At 43.6% G+C, this 20,050-nt stretch overlaps 1 protein-coding gene across 2 annotated transcripts in view; it reads right to left on the minus strand.

Annotated features, from left to right (window-relative positions):
- Nucleotides 1–20,050, minus strand: part of drosha (drosha ribonuclease III) — a 129,831-nt gene that overhangs the window by 66,350 nt on the left and 43,431 nt on the right. For both annotated transcript variants that reach the window (XR_015092195.1, XM_086066504.1), the window contains exons 23-24: nucleotides 13,386–13,456; nucleotides 2,914–2,958 (exon numbers count right to left, since the gene is read on the minus strand). Coding sequence is in view for 1 of the 2 variants with exons in the window: in XM_086066504.1 (XP_085922630.1) it covers nucleotides 2,914–2,958; nucleotides 13,386–13,456 (116 nt within the window). In the remaining variant the exon portion in view is untranslated. The remainder of the gene's footprint in view (nucleotides 1–2,913; nucleotides 2,959–13,385; nucleotides 13,457–20,050) is intronic.

Below are 20,050 nucleotides of genomic sequence, written 5' to 3' on the forward strand. Positions count from 1 at the left end.
TTAGGAAAAGAAGTCATATGCTAAGAAAATATGTATATGCATGTTTGTTTAATCAAGATCCCGTCCTTATGGGCGCGTTAATTAGGCTACCAGAGACATCTAATTGGTCTCAGCGTGCTCCAACCGCGAGCTTGACCGAGACATCTTTTTTCGTCAGTATATGCGGTGCATTCCGGCGACCTTGCTGGCTCGCTTCGTTAGCTGAAAAGCAGCGCGGCAATCAACACGAAAACATCGCCCGGCCAGCGCCTCCCTCGTCCTCGGGTTTTGTCTTTGGGTTTTCAGGTGAAAATTGCAAATAAACAACTCGACGCCTCCTCCGCCATAAGCGTATTTTTAAACAGCAGATTTTTAATTGGAATGCTGCCTGTAATGATCATGTCACGACTCCATCTTCCGACATGTCAGAAGAAACATTTCTTTTTCCACCCTCAGTTAATTAACGGAAGGCGTTTAAATGTCATGCATCACAACTAACGACATCTGAAGAGTTCAGCTCTCGTGGGCGCGAGCCATCCTTCGGGGTAATGGTCAGCGACGAGGCTTCAAACGTGGAGGGTGAGGGGGGGGGGGGCGAACGGGAGTTATGGGAAAGAATAAAAAAAACACTTTTGAAACGGCTTCAAAGACTCACTTTTAGCGCAGCCCGGAATCTCGGCAGTAATGGAAGCCACGGTTCAAAAAGTGCAACACGCGTCTGTGCCGGCTAACAAACGGATCCACACAGCGGCGCGTGTTGCTGCCAAGTTGCGGTCTGCCAACAAAGAGGTACGTACCATTTTGGATGGCCAAAATGTCATTGGAACAAGAACGTTTTCTTGTCCTCATGAGAAGCATATTTAACTTTATTTTCATCCATGTCACTTTACTATTATTTAGGAGTTTCAGGCGATTAAAATATTTTTTTTTAAATTGTAATTAATCGCATGACTTCGACGAATCACGACTAATTGCAAATTGTATCTGTTCTAAATGCAAAATAAAATGTACAACAAAATAAGTTTTTCCTACTTTTTTGTACTCTTGTTAGCATAAAAGTGGAAACAAATGTTAAACTAAGAGAAACATGCCTGCATCTTTTAGTCATTGATACAGTAATTGCATAATACATAAAATTGAGTTAAAATTAAACTGTACTGTAAAAAACGAGTGTGATATTGATTTGTGTTGGTCATTTTTCTGCCACTAGATGGCATAATTCCATTGAAGACATTTTCTGTTACACACACAAGACTAGTGCAAAACGAAACCCATCACTGTCTCTTGCTTGACAGTCCATCTGAGCCAAAACATCATGCATCATCATCAACTTGCTAAAAGCGTGACCATTTTCAGCTCGTGTTCACAGTCGAAAAGGTCCAACGACTAAAGCAAAAGAGACGTTTAGAAAGCTGGCGCAGGTAAGCGGCACGGCGCTTAATTATCCCGGAGAGCTGCAGGTGATGATGTGAAGGAACACGTCGAGCATGCCGCGTTTCGCCGCGCCGGCGAGGGCATGCCGCTATGCTAATGTATGCGTGTACACAGGCGCGAGTATGATTCGACGCCACGGTGAGCTGCCATGGCTGCCGTGCGCTCAAAGCTCATTAAGGCGAGGCCTCGCTCACTTCGCTCGCTTGATTCTTGACGGCAGGCGTAGGAAGGCGATGCCTGCGTGATGCTCACAACAGGTGCGGACCCGTTCAACCCCGAACACTGAGAGGCCTTCATCAATTATTCAATAAATCATCAATTCGCTCAACAACAAGACAAGCCAGGAGGGTCCAAATTGCTACATTTGATCTGAGGGAGGAAGAAAATCTAACAGGATTTGAAAACAAGTCCACATACGACAAGCTGATATGATGAGAGGAGGGAAGTCAGAACATGTTGCATTTGCAAAATTGCAAACTTAAAATGAATGAGTCAATTGATGATACTCATTCAGTCAGAGCCATTTTCACTGAAGCAACCCCCTTCGCTCCCGGCTGTTTTACTGGATTTTGACAGATTTTTTGACTGATAAGTGAACCGTGAAGTAGCGAGCGACCACCATACTTCGCTTTTTGTCAAGACTGCAGACAGAAAATGAATCCAAGGTAATCACATCTTGTATGCACCTCTATTGCAAACGGAAGCCAAATGAACAGACCCATGCCAATAAAACAGAACCTCCTCGGAGGAGATATAGAAGGAGTACAGCTTTTCCTTATCATAAGCTTGCGATGCTATCAAAGGTTTGCTTCCGTTTCTCAGGCGTGACGCAGATGGCAGAGGACCGACCACCCGGAGGAAACCTCCGCCCTGCACGCACTTTGCGGTAATGAGGTTTGGGCTCGCAGGCTGCAAACAGCCACCGAGGTTCTGGCCGACACCACAGGGAGGCGCTGGGCTGACCCGCGTGCTCCACCCGGACCGCAACTCGGCAGCAACGCGCGCCGCTGTGCGGATCCGGCAAAAACAAGCGCCGCGTTTGGGGATGAAAACAAACAAGAGCGTCGTCCCTGTTATTTGGGGCCAAACATGGATATGCAAAAAGACGCGCGTGGAGCCGGTACGCGGGGAGATGAAGGGAAGAACACGCCGCTTAAAGACGAGCCTCGGCAGAGACACAAAGAAACACTCGCTCCTCACCGGCACATCAGAGAGCAGGAAGCCCGGCAATCCCTGTGGGGTCCGTGTGATCCGGGACTGTAATCCTGTTACCGCATCTTTGATCTGCTCTCCCCAATCCTAATTTCCAAACAAACACCCTTGACGTGTGCAGTGTTTCTGGGCAGATGATGCAAAGGCAAGGGTGGATGCAAGGGACTGATGACATCGGTGAAAATTGCAAAGAGATGTCAGCTGGGGGTCGGCAAAACCTCAGAGGCCCTTTTTGGAAGGCAAATAAAGCCGAATGGAGGAAAGGCAATAAATCAGAGGACAACCAACCTGCAGAGGGTGTGGCGGGTAGTGGAGCCAAACATCTCGCAGGTCCTGCAAAGAAAAAAGAAGAAGTCATCAGCTGTATAAAAGGAGGGTCACAAGTGTTAATACATCAAATTATAGAAAGGTGGCGCCTCAGCCAAAGGCTACCATGGTCATAGAACGCACAATTCAACCAATAAATCATCATAGGTAAGGCCCCCCCCCCCACATACTTTTCTTAACCACAACGGAATTTGTGCACCATTGGAACCTATCAAAAGGATTCATTGGATCCATAAATCCATTTTCAAGAGCATCTTGACCTCGTTCCAGTCAAGGATGGAGCTGGAGCCAATCACAGCTGAATTTGGGCGAGTGGGGGTACACACCCTGGACTGGTCGCCAGACAATTACAAGGAAACGTCTACTCACGTTCATACAATTTACAGCGTTGGTTTGAGGGCCACATACAGAACAATGGCTTTAAAATGATTTGCCTTTAATTTATCAAACATGCTCAAATGAATCAAGCACTAAACGAGATCCAGTCCTGCGCTGAACAACGGCCGAATTCCACATACGGAACCAAAACAAGAGCAAATGTTATTATTTTAGTTGTAAATATTTGTGCAAATATTCATTTATTTTTATTGTTGCAACGCAAAACTCTACAGTGTACAAAAAAACAAATCATTAGTACTTGTGGCATTTTGCTTTTTTTTCTCCACTTTGACAAGTACTACTTTGGTGATTTCTTGATTCACAAAAATTGGGCCTGGGTTTTGCAGTGGAATTGCATTCAAAATCTGTGGCTAATTATAGTTAAGTCGTGATTTAACAAGGGAGGGAGATAATTACTTTTTTCACAAAGGGCCAGGAGAGGGTTGGAATGTTTTCTCTCTCCTTATAAAGTCGTCAATTAGAAACTTCATTTTGTATTGAATTAGATTGTTAAAATTGGCTTGATGATCCGAACAATATGACAAACAATCAGTGATGAGTAAAATCTGCAGAAAATCCTCCTGAAAGGGAAAGTCTTAACATGCTGTGGCTTCAAAACTGCTGAGGTGAGCACCTGGATTATTTCCCGAGTCCAAAAAAGCGCTCACTGGGTGGGTATGATTTGGGGCGAAATGACAACAAAGCATTCAGCTTCTCATTTTCAAACCCGGTTGGGGGGAGGGGACTGAAAATAGACCACCCACCAGGGGAGCGAGATGGAAGAGCTAGCGGAAGGTGAGGTTCGTTGGCGGACGCCATCCTTGGAGACCTGCATTGACAGTGCTGAACTCCGTTTGACTTTAGCGCCGTGTACAGCAATCAACACGGTTCTTCAAGCCCGCACGGAGGAGGTAAAGTTCCGATAGCGGTGAGGGCAGGAGAAACTAGGCGTGGAGGGGAGGGGAGGGGAGGGGAGGGGAGGGCAGGGGAGGGGAGTCCTCCGGTTGTTGCCAAGGACAACGCGAGGCAAAGACAGGTTAAAAGTACACACGGGAGGAACTCAAAAGGTGAGATGCATCTTTGAAATGTTGTTGGTCAACTGGGGAAGTTTGGGATTGTATAGAATAAAAAAAGCTCGAGACTGACTTCACATCTGTTGGCAGCTTATCCTATTTGTGTGCAGCACAAGGTTATTCATGTTTTGGAATTTTCGTTTTAGTTCGCTTTTATTTCGTTTTGGGTTTTGTTTTTAAATGTAGTTAGTTTTCAGTGTGGTTCTGTTAGTTTTTATTAGCTTTAGTTATTTAAACAATGCTTAGTTGTAGTTAGTTTCAGTGTTATTTTTCATTTAAAAAAAAAGTGTATTACTTGTGCGCAATAATTAATAAACACAATGGTAAAAAGAAAAGTAAAGTAAAGTAACACATTTCTTACCTAGCGTTGCATTTCAGTTGAGTTAAATGAAAAAGCAGACGAGCCGGGCCATTGGAGCCAAAAGTCAAGCACGCAAAATTGTCGATTTAAAATCATCCCCAAAGGCAATAAATTAATTACCAAAGACTAAAACAAAGGACATTTTTTCTATAATTAGTTAGTTTTGGGGGGTTTAAAAAAATAATAATAATAATTTTGTTTTTATTTTATTAACGTAATAGTTATTTTAATTTTTGTTATTTCGTTCATTTCCATTAACTAAAATACCCTTGGTGCAGCATAACAGCTAAATGTAGCTTCACCATGTTTACTTTCAACTCTGGGCTCCACTTATTGACCTAAGTCTGCAGATCTCAGACAACACTAAAACATTGATGTAACAATGAGCTCAACGGTCGTAATAAAACATGAACATAACATTATCAAAAAAACAAAAAACACATACATTTAATTGTAACCCAAAAGTCTTTGCAGCAGAGCAGTTCTCATCAAGTAGGCGGAGTTTACTTTGATGAACACTGTGCAGAGTTGGTTTGACTGTAAATAAATCAAAACTGCTCCATTTAATTTTAAATCAGACGGTGTTAAAAATACATGTTGAGGGCTCAAATCAACTCCGAAACATTTAACACCAACAATTCAACACTCAAATGTTTGCTGTGTGCCAATCAATGTCAATGCATCGATTGCAAATTACAATATCAGAAACAGTATTACCCGACTGGTGTAAAATAAATACTATCACGACAGCGCATGATCATTTTTTCAACGGCATTATACTGTAACCTTAGCCTGTTGTAATTGGAGCAACTAAACTTAGCGTTAGCACTTAGCAACAAGAGGCGGGAATGTGATTGTGTAGGTGTGCCTAATGAAGTGGTAGCGCGGACCCCAACAGCTAATGTTTCAATTACAGCCGTTCGCTAAGACGAGGCAGACAATGACTAAGCCGGCGTGGAGTGGGGATTTAAGAATAACATGTTTTCCTTCTTTCTTTCCTTTTTTTTTTCCTTTCCTGAGACTGCTGTAATTACCGGGTGCACAAATCATCTGCAGTCGCCAGACACACTGCAGAGAAATGGAAGAAGCAAGTACGCGTGTGTGCTCGTGCGTGTGCGTTTCAACAGCATCTTTAATAGGAGCTGGAATTACGCCGAGATGAAGCTACCTGGATGGACTTCATGTCGAGGTGGGCTTGCTTCAATCAAAAGAGGCTTTAATCAGCGGCGTTCAAACCCGCCGAGGGATCCAGCCGGCACATGAGGATGCCAAGCCGAGCGTGAACGGGCAACGCCTTCTCCACACGCTCCCCCCCGCGAGACCGAAGGCCGTCCATGATGGGGACATAATGGCGCTCCTCTCTGACAAGGTCCGATTGCTCGCTGACAAATTGGTCTCGAGCCGCACGCTGCCAATCAATCCATCAAATGTAGTAGTGCAGCAGAGCGATCGATAAGAAATAGCCCGGCTGATCAATACGCACATAAAAGCCAAGCGCGGGTCCCAAACCGAGTCTGCCGTCAGTCAATGATCAAAGTGAAACTCATTTCGACTCCTTTGCCGAAGCTTTTGGGAGCGCGTGGCCGTGTTGGCAGGAAACGGGAATATGTCGGGACAACGTGGCGAGCCGATGACTTTGCTCATCTTCCTGTTACAAAAGCAAGAATGCCGCGCGCACAGCACATAACTTGTACTTGTGCCGACATTGCAAACGTTCGACTTTTGTCACAAGAGAAAGGTTAAGCTTGAAATGGAATTAATAACTCGTCGGCGAAAGAGCGAGACTAGAAATTCACTCAGAGAGTTGATCAATCGTACTTTTTTGCACACCCTTATAAGCCATTTTTACAAAGTGTCTGCTAAAAAAAACATATAATATTAATTTGCTCCCTTTTGCCGTCACTCAAAATTTCATAAAGCCACTTTATAATGTTTGCACATCCTTATGTGACAATATTGCTGTATTGATTATTGTAGCGTTCGCTCTCTACATATTTGTATAACTATAGTTGATCACTATTCCACAGTACCCAAAGACCTTCTGCGACATTGCGCAATTTAAGTTAAATGACTATTACTGCACTACTGCTCACTTTAAATCAGGGGTCTCCAAGTCTGGTCCTATCCAGTTTCCCACGTCTCCCTCCTCCAACACATCTGAATCAAATAATCAGAACCTTTATGAGGCGAGAAACATGAGAAACAGGCTGGATAGGGGCTCGAGGACCGGACTTGGAGACCCCTGATTTAAATGCTGTGACTCGTGGTCACTTTTTCTACATCATTTCATTATTTCATTGGTTAGTACAAGAGTACTAATGGCAGCCTTACATTACGTGAAGAAGACTCTTTATTTATGTGTCATAGTTGCTTGTTACTGCAACACTAGCGAAGCTCATACTACTGGAGACAAATTGTGTTTGTGTGTTTTTTTGCATCAAATTTTAAACAAATAGGACTTTTGTAAGCATTAGAATAAGCAGATACGTTTTTTTTTTATCGTGGCATCACAAAGACTAAAAAATACTTTTTTCTTACCAGGTGATTGTCGTATAAATGTTCCCCGAGACAGCTTTAAAAGGGATTTTGGTGCGACAGAGAAGATGTCTGAGGGGCATAACCAGGAAGCGTCATTAAGCACATCAGAGTTGTCAAAGAAAACTTTGCGTGCTCGTGCGTGTGTGTGCGTGTGAGAGAGAGAGAATTAATGAACGTACGAAGATTGGCCAATGGGCATAAAGTGAATTCATCAGGATGATGATTGCTCCTCCGCAGAAGGGAATTCCCGGAGGAGCGCACGGTGGCATTAACATTCCGTCTGCAATATGACTGCCGAGTCCAGGTCGGACTGCAGCGACGACGACGGAGAACGGAGACCCCGCCCTCCGCGCCGGGCTGCCATTCTCCCAGCAGAGGCTTTAATAACCTCCACTGTGCCGTCATTAAGCCAATTAGCATCTCGCCTTTCTGCCGGATGGAGCCAAATTCGCTCCCGGTTTGTTTGGAAACAAAAGGTGAGGTTGTGCTGAAGGAACAACAATAACGGATGCATTCATTAATGCCAACCCGAGGTCCACCAAATAATTTGTAATAAATGGTGTTGCATCATTCAAAATAGTGATAGACCAATATGTTTTTTTCAAGTCCAATACCAATACAGATTATTAGTTGTCAAGTAACCAGTAGTCATTTGCTGTAAAAGAAAATAAAAACATAAAAATAAATGACAGCTTTGTTTAAAAAATAAAAATAAAAATAAATCCATAAATGAAAAGTTTTTTGTATCTCACTGAGCGACAAATGCATGCGAATGTTTGGGGTTTCCGTCAGGGGTCGTAAAAGGTTTTTGCAGAGGGTGAAAAATTGTCTGAATATGTTCAAAGTATCTTTGGGGCAAGTAAAAATTGTCTGTCAACATCTTACAAATCCTGATGAAAACCCTAAATTCGCAACGTTTGCTAACATTCATCGCTCAGATTCGTAAAAAGGCCGATGCGATAATCGGCCCGGCCGATAATCAGTCTATCCCTATTGCAAAATAATAATAATACAAAATTACACATTCAGATTTTAACTTTTTGATTGGACGCGTCAGGAGAGGAGCGGTGCAGAACTTTTGCGAGGGGAACCATCCCCTCGAATGATAACGAGCAGAAGGGAAGCAAGGAGGGAGAACATTCAGCATCCTGTTGTTGTTGCAAGAAGAAGGAGGAGGATGCGATGAGGAGGAGCAGCCATGTGTGAATCAGTGTTGTTAGAGACAAAGGAGGAAAGCATGGGACCACTCAGCCAGGTGTGAACGGACCCCCTTACTGACAAATAGAAGACATTTTACCCTCTAATGGGGGGAGATGTACACTCTCCCTCTTCTCCGTTGCATCTCATTAGTTTGATAATGAAGCCCACTCGGACGCAGAGCACAGAAATGGATCTTGCTCGCAGCCCACGGCTTCTCCTTAACCATGTATCCCCGCCCCCCCACCCCCCCCCCCCACCCCAAGCCGCCGCAATACCACCCGGCAGGCAGCCTTGCCTGTCTGCTCGCCGCGTCCATCTGTCTCCTTCTTGCAGCTTTGTGCAGCAGGGCGGCCATCAGGAGGATTCAGCGTGGGGGGGTTACAAGTCAAGCTATTTCAATCCACAGGCGGACGCAAACTTTCAAAGTTGTACAACTTTTGCACAACGGACTTTTGTTTTGTCTTTGAGCGGCTCCATTTACACTGCAGTGTCCTTTTACCATTCATGTCGAGAAGCCTTTTTCTTAAATTATTATATATATTTTTTTTACACAGAGAGTACATTTCAACTAACACATATTCCATCTCCTTTCCTTAAAATTTTGACCACTTACTAATTTTGACCATATTTAATGTCGATGCACCTTTAATGTAGAATATATTGTATTTCAAAGTTAAATGATACCATTCGGTTTGATACAATGCGCCTGGATCTTTTAAATGAAAAAGAAAAAAGAAAAGATTTTTCCGGTTCAAAACGTTTTTTGTTACACCCCTACTACTTACATACAGTGACGTGACATATAAACAAGTGCATAATGTTAATTTAGTTTAAATTAATTAATACAATTAATAAAAAAATAAATTAGTGAATTATCTCTGTTCTTTGCATATATGAAATGGATAAGGGCTTACAACGCAATCATATATACATATACACATATACATACATATATATATATATACACACACACACATACATAGTTTGATTAATGCGCAACATCATATATTTACAACAACAAAAATATGGAGCCCCACCTGGTACCCTTTTGAGTGCACACTTGTTTTTAAGTCAAGACTGCTTCCTTTGTAAAGTAGGTTAAAACGACTTATTTTCTTCTCAGTCTATTGAAACTATTTTAAATGGGTCGCACCTGTAAATCTCAGGCTAATCCCCGCCAGATTAAAAAGGTTCACATTTAAAAGGGATTACCTTTGCGACGGTGTCGAGGAAAGCCGAACAATAAAAGAGCTTTAATGAGCACAGATTGAATCCGTCCTGACTAAAGGCGAATATCGGCATACTTATCAAGTTCAAGTGTCCGCCTGTTTAAAGTTTAATAAGTGCGGGTGAAAAAGCATATCCCGTTGAAAATAATGAAGATGGGGAGTTGAAGTGGTAAATTGAAAAATTTCCGTTGAATTAAGAAGATCACTTTTAATCCTCGCAGCGATCTCCAGCTGCTCTGACTTTTGGGCAAAAGTGATCCATAATTCATGATAATTTTCCCCTGTAGTTTTTGTGCTGTGAGATGTTCAAATATTTAGTCCTCAAACTTTTTTGATGTGCTCCGTCAAACATCTACTCAGGTCTGGATCAAAAGACTCAGCTGGACTGCTTCCCATCTTGTGCGAGTTTTGTGTGTTTGTGTGTGTGTGTGCATCTGCTGCAGTCTTTTAATTGACTCGTAACACTCGTGGCCAAGATAAATGCAAATACTAAAGAATTCATCAATTATTTATGGCTGCCGATCACGCACGCACGCACGCACGCACGCACGCACGCACGCACGCACGCACGCACGCACGCACCAGCAGGTGTCTTGCTGCACACGGCAACGTTCCCCCTGCACTTCATCTATAATTCACTTTTGACTTCTTCTCCTTTCCATTTTGATGTTTGAGTTTGGCAAACAAGCCCAAGGAAGTGTGAACAATTGAAAAACAGCAACAAGACATGAGACAATCCGACATTTCATTTGACTTGAGCAGATATGAGCAGGTTGAGCATTATCATGATTATGTGCATGATAAATCAGCAGCGACCAGTCACGATAATGTAACGACAGGCACAAACTAATGAGATTCCGTCCTGCGGAGGTTTTCTTCTGTAGTTTAATATCTATTATTAAAAAGTCCAGAGCAGGCAAGGTGAGGTTAAGAGTAAGCCCCTCTTGAAATTGCTTCATTTCTTTATCTTCATTACGCGTCGGACAATTGAACTGCCATTTGAGTACTTACGCAACTTTTTTTTTTTTTTGGACCTCACAACATGAAATGTAGGAATGTAAGAAGATCCACAAAAAAAGTCTCAAGAAGACACAGTAGGATGTCTGCCATTTTGATTTGAAGTGGCCATTTAAAGGTCCATTTGAGCCTCTTTTCCACTGCCGGCATCTACTCTTACTCTTACTCTTACTCTACTCGCTTTTTCTGGTACCTGCTCCTTTGCGGTTCTAAAACAAAGTAGCCCAGTTCCAAAAGGTGATATAATTATTTTGGAGGCCAATGATTGGTTCGAGACATGTCGTCATCAATGTGAAGCTGCGCAAACCACCACCCCGAGAAAACAGCTGCCATTAACGACGAAGAAAGGACAACAATGGCTTCCAAACAAATTAATGCTCGGACTTTTGAGGAGGTGCAAACCTTTTTAACATTATTGAATGCAGTTTTCTGGTTGCTGCGATATTCATTCCATGTCTTCTGGCTGAAATTAACAGCCACAAACCAAGCACCAGGTACAAAAAAAACAATCTGCGCAATGCACGCTAGCTGCTAGCATGACATCACTGTTGAGGTGAGGAGGGGCTCCCGGGGGTGGCCGTCCGCGAGATGTCGACTGCGCTAAATCTACTAATTCTGTCCGAGAATAATATCCCTGGTGCCAAATTCACTGTTATAGACGTCGAAGAATATACAAATGTTCAATTAAGGAGATGGCTGAAAAAGAGCAAAACATCGTACGACACAACGGACACTGACATTCTCCACTTTCAACAAGCTAACCTTCCCTTTAGCACCATATGCCCAGTCTGTCATATCTGCTTGTCTTACGTCTTTGACAGTTGTTGGGGGTAAATTTGTATTGCTTTTTTGTGTGTGTAGCGATCAATCAATTCTACTCGGAAATTCTTGAGCAAAGCCAACAACACTCGCTATACCTCAATTCCTTCAATTATTATAGCCTTCCCGCCTAGAAACCAGTTTCCTTAATTCAGAAAAGGCCCTACAAACACATTTTAATACATGTCACAACTGCACAAAAGTAAAAAAAAATAAAAATCAGGCGATAAGCAAAACTGGTTCGAATAACAGTGGCAACGCCATTTTAGCATTTTTCCTCGTCATTCATTACTGTCGTCCAGCAGTCGTGGTCGTGCCAAATGTCAAACAAATAATAATAATAATAATAATAATAATAATAAAGACAGACGCTTGCCTCTTTGGGACGGCGGTGGCCAGCAAGAGCAGGATTGTCATCGTAAGAGCATGCATGCATGGCCCCCCCCCAAAAAATGTTTACGGCATATGAAGGTGAAATTAAGGCTCACTTAGCGGGCGTTTAACTGCTCTTTAAGACGCCCGTACAAGTTGATCCGCGTTCACATTTATCCCTCTGAAGTTTTGGCTTCGGGAAACGGATAAATAATACAACCTTCGTACGCGGACGGTCGTAGTGTCCGGAGTCGTTTCTGTAAGTTCCGTAGCAGCTATAATTACTCGGCATGTTTTTTTTCCGGAGATAAACGCAAACAAAACAAGCGCTACTGGCAAAGGTCGTCAACGAGCCAGCTTCTGTTTGACCTCCTTCCGGTTCAAGCTGCTGAAGTCACGTGACCTTGCAGTCTAAAAATAGTATTCGTGCGGTACTCCGTTGCGGCCAAATTGCAACCTTGCATGCGACGAAGGTTATTTAAGTTTATTCATCCTGGAATCTTTAGATTCAGCCACAGAAGCCATTTTGACGTAGCAACGTGTCATTTCAGCGGAATGTCTTAGTAGATGCACAAACCCATGTTTAAAAAGACACAGGAAGTGTCGGCCATTTTAGTTTGAAGCTGCTATTGAGGGCCATTTTGGCCACTTTTAGGTGCACTTCAAAATGTGTTCTACATATTTTGTCCAATTGCAACAACATTTGTTGTCGGGGCATCGCTGGTCTGCCTTGAATATATTCATAGGCTTAAATTAATAGTTGTGATAATTCCGCTCGTGACATCCTTCGAACTCTTATCCAGTCCAGCGCACCTTCCAGCTTTCATCAGGCTTGTTTGCACTGCCTCATATTGAGTTTAATATTTCGTGTAGCCCATTTGGCTAAATGAGAGCATATTTGACTTTCTGATTCAAAAGTGAGCACTGTTATCTTTGTAGAGGCAAAAATGCGCATATTACATCTCATTAGGTTCCAGGCTTCAGATGTTGTGCCTGTGTCTGTGCATATTACTTTGCATTATTGACAAGCGTATTGAAAGCCACTAAAAGCGAGACAACTAAATTCAATCTCCATCTCAAAGCGCCAAATATTACAGATTCCCTTCCCCGATCTTTTTATCCAAGAGCATCAGTAGTCAAATAGCGTCAGTTGAAAATAAATCTGCAAATGTGAGGCATGTTTCATGTCTGGTTGCATTGCTTAAAATAATAAGAGCAGACGTTCCGGCTGTGAAGCCGCGTTCTCAAATCCTACCATGTGTCAACTTGTGGCCAACTTTCATCTCCCTGTGAAGTTTTACTCGCCAATGTTTATGACGCTTCTTTGACTAAGACCGGCGGCGTGCGTTCGTCGGCCTTGATTGGGAGTGACTAAAAACAAACACGGCTGACGAGATGAATGGAAAAAAAGCAGCCGGCTTCGGATGAGACGGCGTCAAACATTACCTGGCCGTTGAAAAGCAGTCGTCCAAAGAGCTGCCGGGCCTCGTCCAAGCCGCCCTCCAAATAAACAGCACCTGCACCACACATGGCACACGCTTTTATTGACGCCATAAATAAGCACACAACTGAAATCACTAATTACATTGGACAGTTGCCACATTCCACAATTACCCTCGTTAGTTCCATTGAAGGAACAAAATGGTCCAATGGGTGCAAATGCGAGCATGTTTGTCCCCAAGCGCCCAGCGATTGGCTGGCGACGTGTTTGTCTCGGGATGCACGATAATGCTATTTTCAACTGATACCGATAAACCAAATAATTTAGAGAGTGCCGATGTCGATAAACGTTTGCAAAATTAAGAGGGGAGGGGGTTGAGGAGTTGGGCTCAAATTGAGCCACAACCACAACAGATGGACAAATGCAGCAAGCCTATTATTATCGGTAGATTTCTTTATTATCCGGTGTATCTGCATGATGTCAAATTGGTTGATAATTGCCGATTATTATTGGCAGATTTTTCTTTATTATCTGGTTCATCTGTATGACATCAAATTGGTCGATAAGCGCCATAGAAAATGGATGGAGAAATTGCTTCATTAAAAACAGGCCTGTTTATATTGCGTTGTATCTTTTGGATGCAAAATGAGCTCAGGGCTCGTGTGAAGAGGAGAAGGAGGCATGCCTGCCACAAGCCCACAATAGATGACTTGAATTCCTCCAACTATGAACCATAAAAGTCACAGCAAATATTTAAACAAATAAAATAACACGCAGCTTTGTTTATCCGCGTTGGAAACCAAAGACATTTGTATGCAAGCAGCGCACAATAAAAGACGAGGAAGAGAAAATAAATTGGACAAAAGGACTGGTCCAGAATGTAGGAACGCTGCTGGCAGGGTGAACATCACAAATGTGTCTCTTGCTCGCTCTTTCTCTCTCTGTGGGAATGATTTGCAGCATCTGGCTCTTTTTTCTTCAGCTCTCCTCTGCATCTTTTGTTCTTTTACTCAATTCGCCGCAACTATCAGAGTGCTTTTAAGCGGCGCGCAACTTGCAACCATCACACTTAGGGCGACTCATTCAATTTGGAAAGTAATAACCACCTGGCAAATTGGGTATACAATCATGCAGCCCCTTTTTATTACGTGCATAAATGAGGCGCGCGCGCCAGTGGAAAGGCGCGAGCGGCTTTCATGAAAGACATCAAAAACATATGAGGGATTCATCATCTGGGAAGGAAAAGTGCTTTCAGATGGCAAACAGGCCATTTGCAGCGCCACGCAGCAAAAGCCCATAAAGAAATACAAACAAATGACAAACACACAATGGCAAGCGCTAATAAACACACACACATCGGCGGCTGCGGCAGCAGCGGCAGCGGGCTGGTGTGTCCTTTGCCGGCAAACTGCTGGCGTGGAACAAATGTTGTTCAAATGTGATTAAGTCTACTGACGAGTTGCTTTCGCAGCCTCCGGCTCACTTGTTGTGTACGCGAGTCGTCGGCCAAGAGCTGAAAGGACGTATTGGAGGCAAAGCAGTCATTTTGGGCCAGCTTGACACCACATAAGAGTCTAAATACGCTTAAAATCACGTTTCAAAACATAATTGTCATGTGGCTTACACTTTGAGGTCACATGATTGGAAAATGACGTGAAGACTGAAGTTATTTTGATGACCAACATTTTAAGGAAACTCACATCTCCAAAGTCATTGCGGACCTAAAAGACGTTCAACCAGCCATCCATTTTCCAGTGCTTGACCTCATTAGGGTTGCGGGACTTGGAGTGGCGAGCTAAGTTTGGGTGAGAGGCGGGATAAAACCCGGGACTGGTTACTAGTCAATTGTACAGTTGGAAACGATCTCAAGAGAATCTCAAACCCAAAACGCAGCCATGACATGGAAAACATAATTGTCAGGTGGCCTTGGGTTTGAGTTGGAAAGTTGTGTGATGTGAAGTTCATGGTTCCACCAAATTTCAGATTTTTACTTCATGTCCAACACTGTATGCAGCGGTGGTTGTTTTTTTTTTTTTTAAGTGTTTTTTCTACTGCATGTCACTGTTAAAAAAAAAAAGAAAAGAAAAAAAAGAGTAATGTTTACTTGAAAAAACTTGTTAACGTTTTTTCTAAGTAACTTTTACAATGACCGTTTTGATTACATTTTACAATTTCATATATATATATAAGCAATGTAAGCATTGAAGATGGTGGATTTTGGATTCATCGTTGTTGTTATTGTGTATTTTCTCCAGATTTTACAGTAAAATGCTTTGGCACCACCTGTTGACTTGGCAGTCTAAACCAACCTCTCCATTAATGCGGGCTGATGTATTTCCCCTCCCCTGCGTCTGGAGAAGAAGTGTTTTTCAAAAATAGGCGTGCGGCACGTGTGGTCTGAAAAGCAGCTCCCTGTTTAAGTCCTTTCAGATGCGCAAGTCAAGTGTAATTTTGGCTGGGCAGGGCGCGAGGGCCGACCACATCAAGCTCCCCGGGACTCTTCCCGGGATGCTCTCCGCTAAGTATCGGCACTTGGGATTTGTGGTTTCTGCAGAGCTTGAGATGCTGCTACGTGACAGATGTTGCCTCTGGAGACCAGCTGGGAGACACAATTTCAATGGCTTTTAACTACCACTCATAATATATTTGCGTGTGTGAGTGCGTGGAGGGGGGCGGGCTGTCCGGGAGGCAGTTAACTTCATTATTTGATGACACGGCACATTTGGAACGCTCCCAAACGAATGCGTCAAAGTCATTGAAACACAAACTTTTTGCCACTGATTACATTTTCAAAAGTTCTCCCATGAAAGAGGGCGGGGGTGAGTTTTGGGGGGGTGTTAAAGCAGGGAGAAACCAGCGGGGCCCCCGGGGGGATTTGAAAAGGTATTAAAAATCTCAAAGCAACACCTTTGGTGTCAATCAAAGGGCCTTTGGATGAAGAAAGCAAGATATGCAGTTAATTCACGCCGGAGCGGCCCTGACAAGGAGGCTGTCAGTGAGCAAAAAAAAAAAAAAAAATGTGCCCCAAAGCCATCCGATAAATTGCACAACTTGGTGCAATCATTAAACGGAGACGTGTGAGCGCACTCCGGTCCGACCCGGCAGCCTGCCTAGCTGCAGCTGCCAGCCGCGGCACGCAGCCGCAAAGAGGCCCGAGCAATTAAGACGCCGGCATCCCGTTTCCAGCGGCAGCGTGACCGGGCCAAACCGCCGCACGTCTTCCACAGCTGGAACACGTTACCGCCATGGGACATCCCCAGTCATCAGTCCATTGTGAAAATATGGTATAGATTCGGGGATCCTTTCAACCATATGTGGGCACAAGGAGTGTTGGGCTATGTGGTTTTTAATCATAATTAACAGATTGACTTATATAATTAATGGGAAATGAATCGCAGTTTTATCTTTTGCAAGTGTACAATGAAACATATTTTAAAATGTGCATACTCTAGTTAATTAACATATGAGTTAACAAATATAGTTAACAAATACAAATGTGGTATTTTAGTTAAGTGATAGTCATTTTATAGTAAGTAATTCCTAAAGCTATTTCAAGTAGTAAGAATATACTAAACAGCAATTTGTAATTTGATGCCACGAGGTGGCATTAGTGTTTCACGTTGGGCATTAGTGGCAAGAACAGTGCATTTGTTGTGACTTTACAGGTCCTTTGAAATTCAGGGACAATTCAGGACCCTTGTGTGTACGTTGAGATTTTTTGGACAGCTAACTTGGTGTTTCTCAGAGCTAATACAAGATTTTTGAGGCATCACACACAAAGTTGACCTCCACTACAATTGACCTTCATTCATCTAGGCACCCTTGAACAACAGACCCGAAGTGTAAATCTGGAGCTTCTATTCTTCTGGGAGTGCCTGAAGGAACGTTTGTCCACGTGAGAAGAGATGAAATATTGAGACGCAGGGCGCTCTTGTGTTTATCTTAAGATCACATAGTGTAGCGTTTTATTGACTTTGTCTTGGTGTGAAAGCGACTTGGCAGTTGTCAGCGCTAATGCACACAAGGGCTCAGATCTGCGCCACCATTAAAGCATTAAACACAGGTTGAACGCTGAACTGACCCTCGTTCATCCGGCTGCCCTTGGACAACAGAGCGGACAATGGTTAGATTTGGATTTAAGGGGCGGGGCAAGACAAGTCAGTAAAGTGCGACTGTGAGCCAAAAGTAGAGCAGTGAGCAAGTGAACGTGCACTCCGGATGTTTGATAGAGGCGAGTAAGAACACGCTGCAAGTTGTCCAGGAGAAACGTACGCCTCTAATCAACGTCCGCATCTGTCAGAAACCTCATTCAGTCCAACTGGGCCATGTTTGGGAGCAGAATTCCAATGTCTGAGAGCCTTCCGTGACCACTAAAAAGCGTACGAAACACCAGCGGCTGACAGTCACATTAATAACCCAGAATGAATTATTCAAAAACGCTCAGACTCTAATCCATCAAATAATATATTAAGCTCCCTCTCAGCTCAACGGGGGCTGAAACAGCAGACGGACGCGCAAAACAACACATTAAAGAAACTTTCTGCGACAAAAGGAGCGGGCGCTGTTGCAACATCAAACATCTTACTTTTCAAAAAGTCAGAGAAACAACCCCCCCCCCCACCCCCAAAAAAAAGAAGAGCTGCACGCAACTACAATTGCTGCAATTAACAAAAGGAACGGCGCTCGCTCAGCGAACACACCGCGTGCATTGTGCACGAATCTGATATTCAGCGAGCGGGAGATAATCCTTTCTCTCCGTTCTTTTAATAGGAAGAGCTTAGAGAGAGCCCTCACAAAAGGTTCACCATCTGTATCCCCAATGGCTGCTGGCAGCGTATAATCCACAGATCAACTGTACAAGGAAATTAGGGCCATAAAAACAGAGAGGGCCTCTTTTCTTCGCCTTCGCCAGCGAGCGCCGCTTTCTCTCAATTCCTTTCAGTCGGAAGGAAGCCACGGCAGGCTTATCGGAGTCGAGGACCTGAGAGGCAAAACAGTAGGGCAAAGCGTTTCTATGAAGGCGGCGAGTGGTTTTTCTGCAGACCAAAGAGGTAAAGTGGGCGCCGGAGAACAGGGAGGTGCGCAGGCCAAAAGAGCCCAAATGAGAATGGCCCACTCTGGCAGAAGTTAATGACAGAGGATCAGAAAAGCAAGATTTCCATTCAACACTTGGAATTATTATTCAGGGTTGCAGGGCAGCCATTTGCATTGCAGATGCCTTTGCTTTCCATTCCTTCGCCGCCTCGCCGCCTTTCTCTCTCTCTCGTTCGCTCGCTCGCTCTTTCTCCCCGCCAGAGAATTGCCCCGCCGCCGGCTCGGGAGATAGACGCATTCTCCGCTGCGCCCATGCAAAGCAGCAGATTATCTGCCACTTGCAACGCAGCGCAGGTTCAGCGGTCACCGCGCCAGAGAAACAAATAAAACAAAGGTCAAAAAACGTGCACGCTAAGCCGTTAGCGCGCACCGCCGGGCAACTCCAAATGTTATGCGTGCGTCATATTCGAGCAGCACCTTTCAAAACGCAGGAGGGAGGAAAGCGCCATTTCCAGTTCGGCACCAGGGCGGGCTTGACGAATCAATTGAGCAATTAGGAATTGTGTCCGGCGTGTGAAATTGAATTGAGATTTGACCCTGACGAGGTTGTCCATGTCACTACCTGTCTGCAGAAGAAATGACAGGACGGTGAAAAAAGAAAAATACAAGAAAGGAAGAGGAAAACGAGCGGCATCGTTTTGACTCAAAGAAAGTTTGTTGATGATTAAAGGAGGCGCAACAGGAAAACAACACAGGAATAAAGCAAGAAAGAGAATGTTGCAATCAATGCTGGCCATAAAAAAGAAAAAAGAAAAGTGCCAGCCAATGTAGAGCATTTTGACGCAGCAGTCAACAGAGCAAAGCGTGCCTGTTTTGAAGAATCTTGAATATAAAACATGTTTTCAGTTATTTCACATAACTCCACATATGGAACTTGTTTTTGATGCCTTCAGTGACAATCTACAATGTAAATAATCGTGAGAATAACGCAAACACATTGACTGAGGTGTGTCCAAAATTTTGGCCTGTACTGTACATCATAGCTTCTACTTAGAAATGTAAATAATCGGCATCATTTTTCTCTCTTTTGTGACCCCCCCTCCCCCCGCCCTCCTTTCAACACGACAAACACTTTGATCAATCACAACAAGCTGCTTGTAACGGTCACATTTCCAAAGATGCGCCATGTTGGTGAGCTTCGTGATCTCATCCAAAAGAGACCCAATTATTATTGATTACCTATCCAGCTTTACGCTGAAACCAGAGCTGGCCAATAATTTTGTTTGCCCATTCCCTTAGAATTTTTTTTTAATTGACGACAATTTCCATCTCTCGCGCTCCTCGTTAGGGTTCCCGTTGATGACATTTCACTTCAATGGCACTAATTGAAACAAAACCGGAAGAAGAAATGTGAATTCTTTCACCTGGAAGAAATCAAAGAGGTGCCATTAAATGGAGTTTGTGATGTTACCAGGGCAGCAATGAGGGTTACTAAAGGTCAAACACAACACACTTCCTTCTTGCTATTAAAAAATGGTGACACCTCGGAAAGTAAAGAACGCAGTGTGCTTGTCTTGCACGGTGAATCTGCTTGCTGAGACTTGGAGAAAGTGTTATTTGTTATTTGGGGGGCGGC

The sequence above is a fragment of the Leptonotus elevatus genome, chromosome 21 (genome assembly GCF_054856555.1).
Source record: "Leptonotus elevatus isolate MCC_2025b chromosome 21, RoL_Lele_1.0, whole genome shotgun sequence".
NCBI lineage: Eukaryota > Metazoa > Chordata > Actinopteri > Syngnathiformes > Syngnathidae > Leptonotus > Leptonotus elevatus.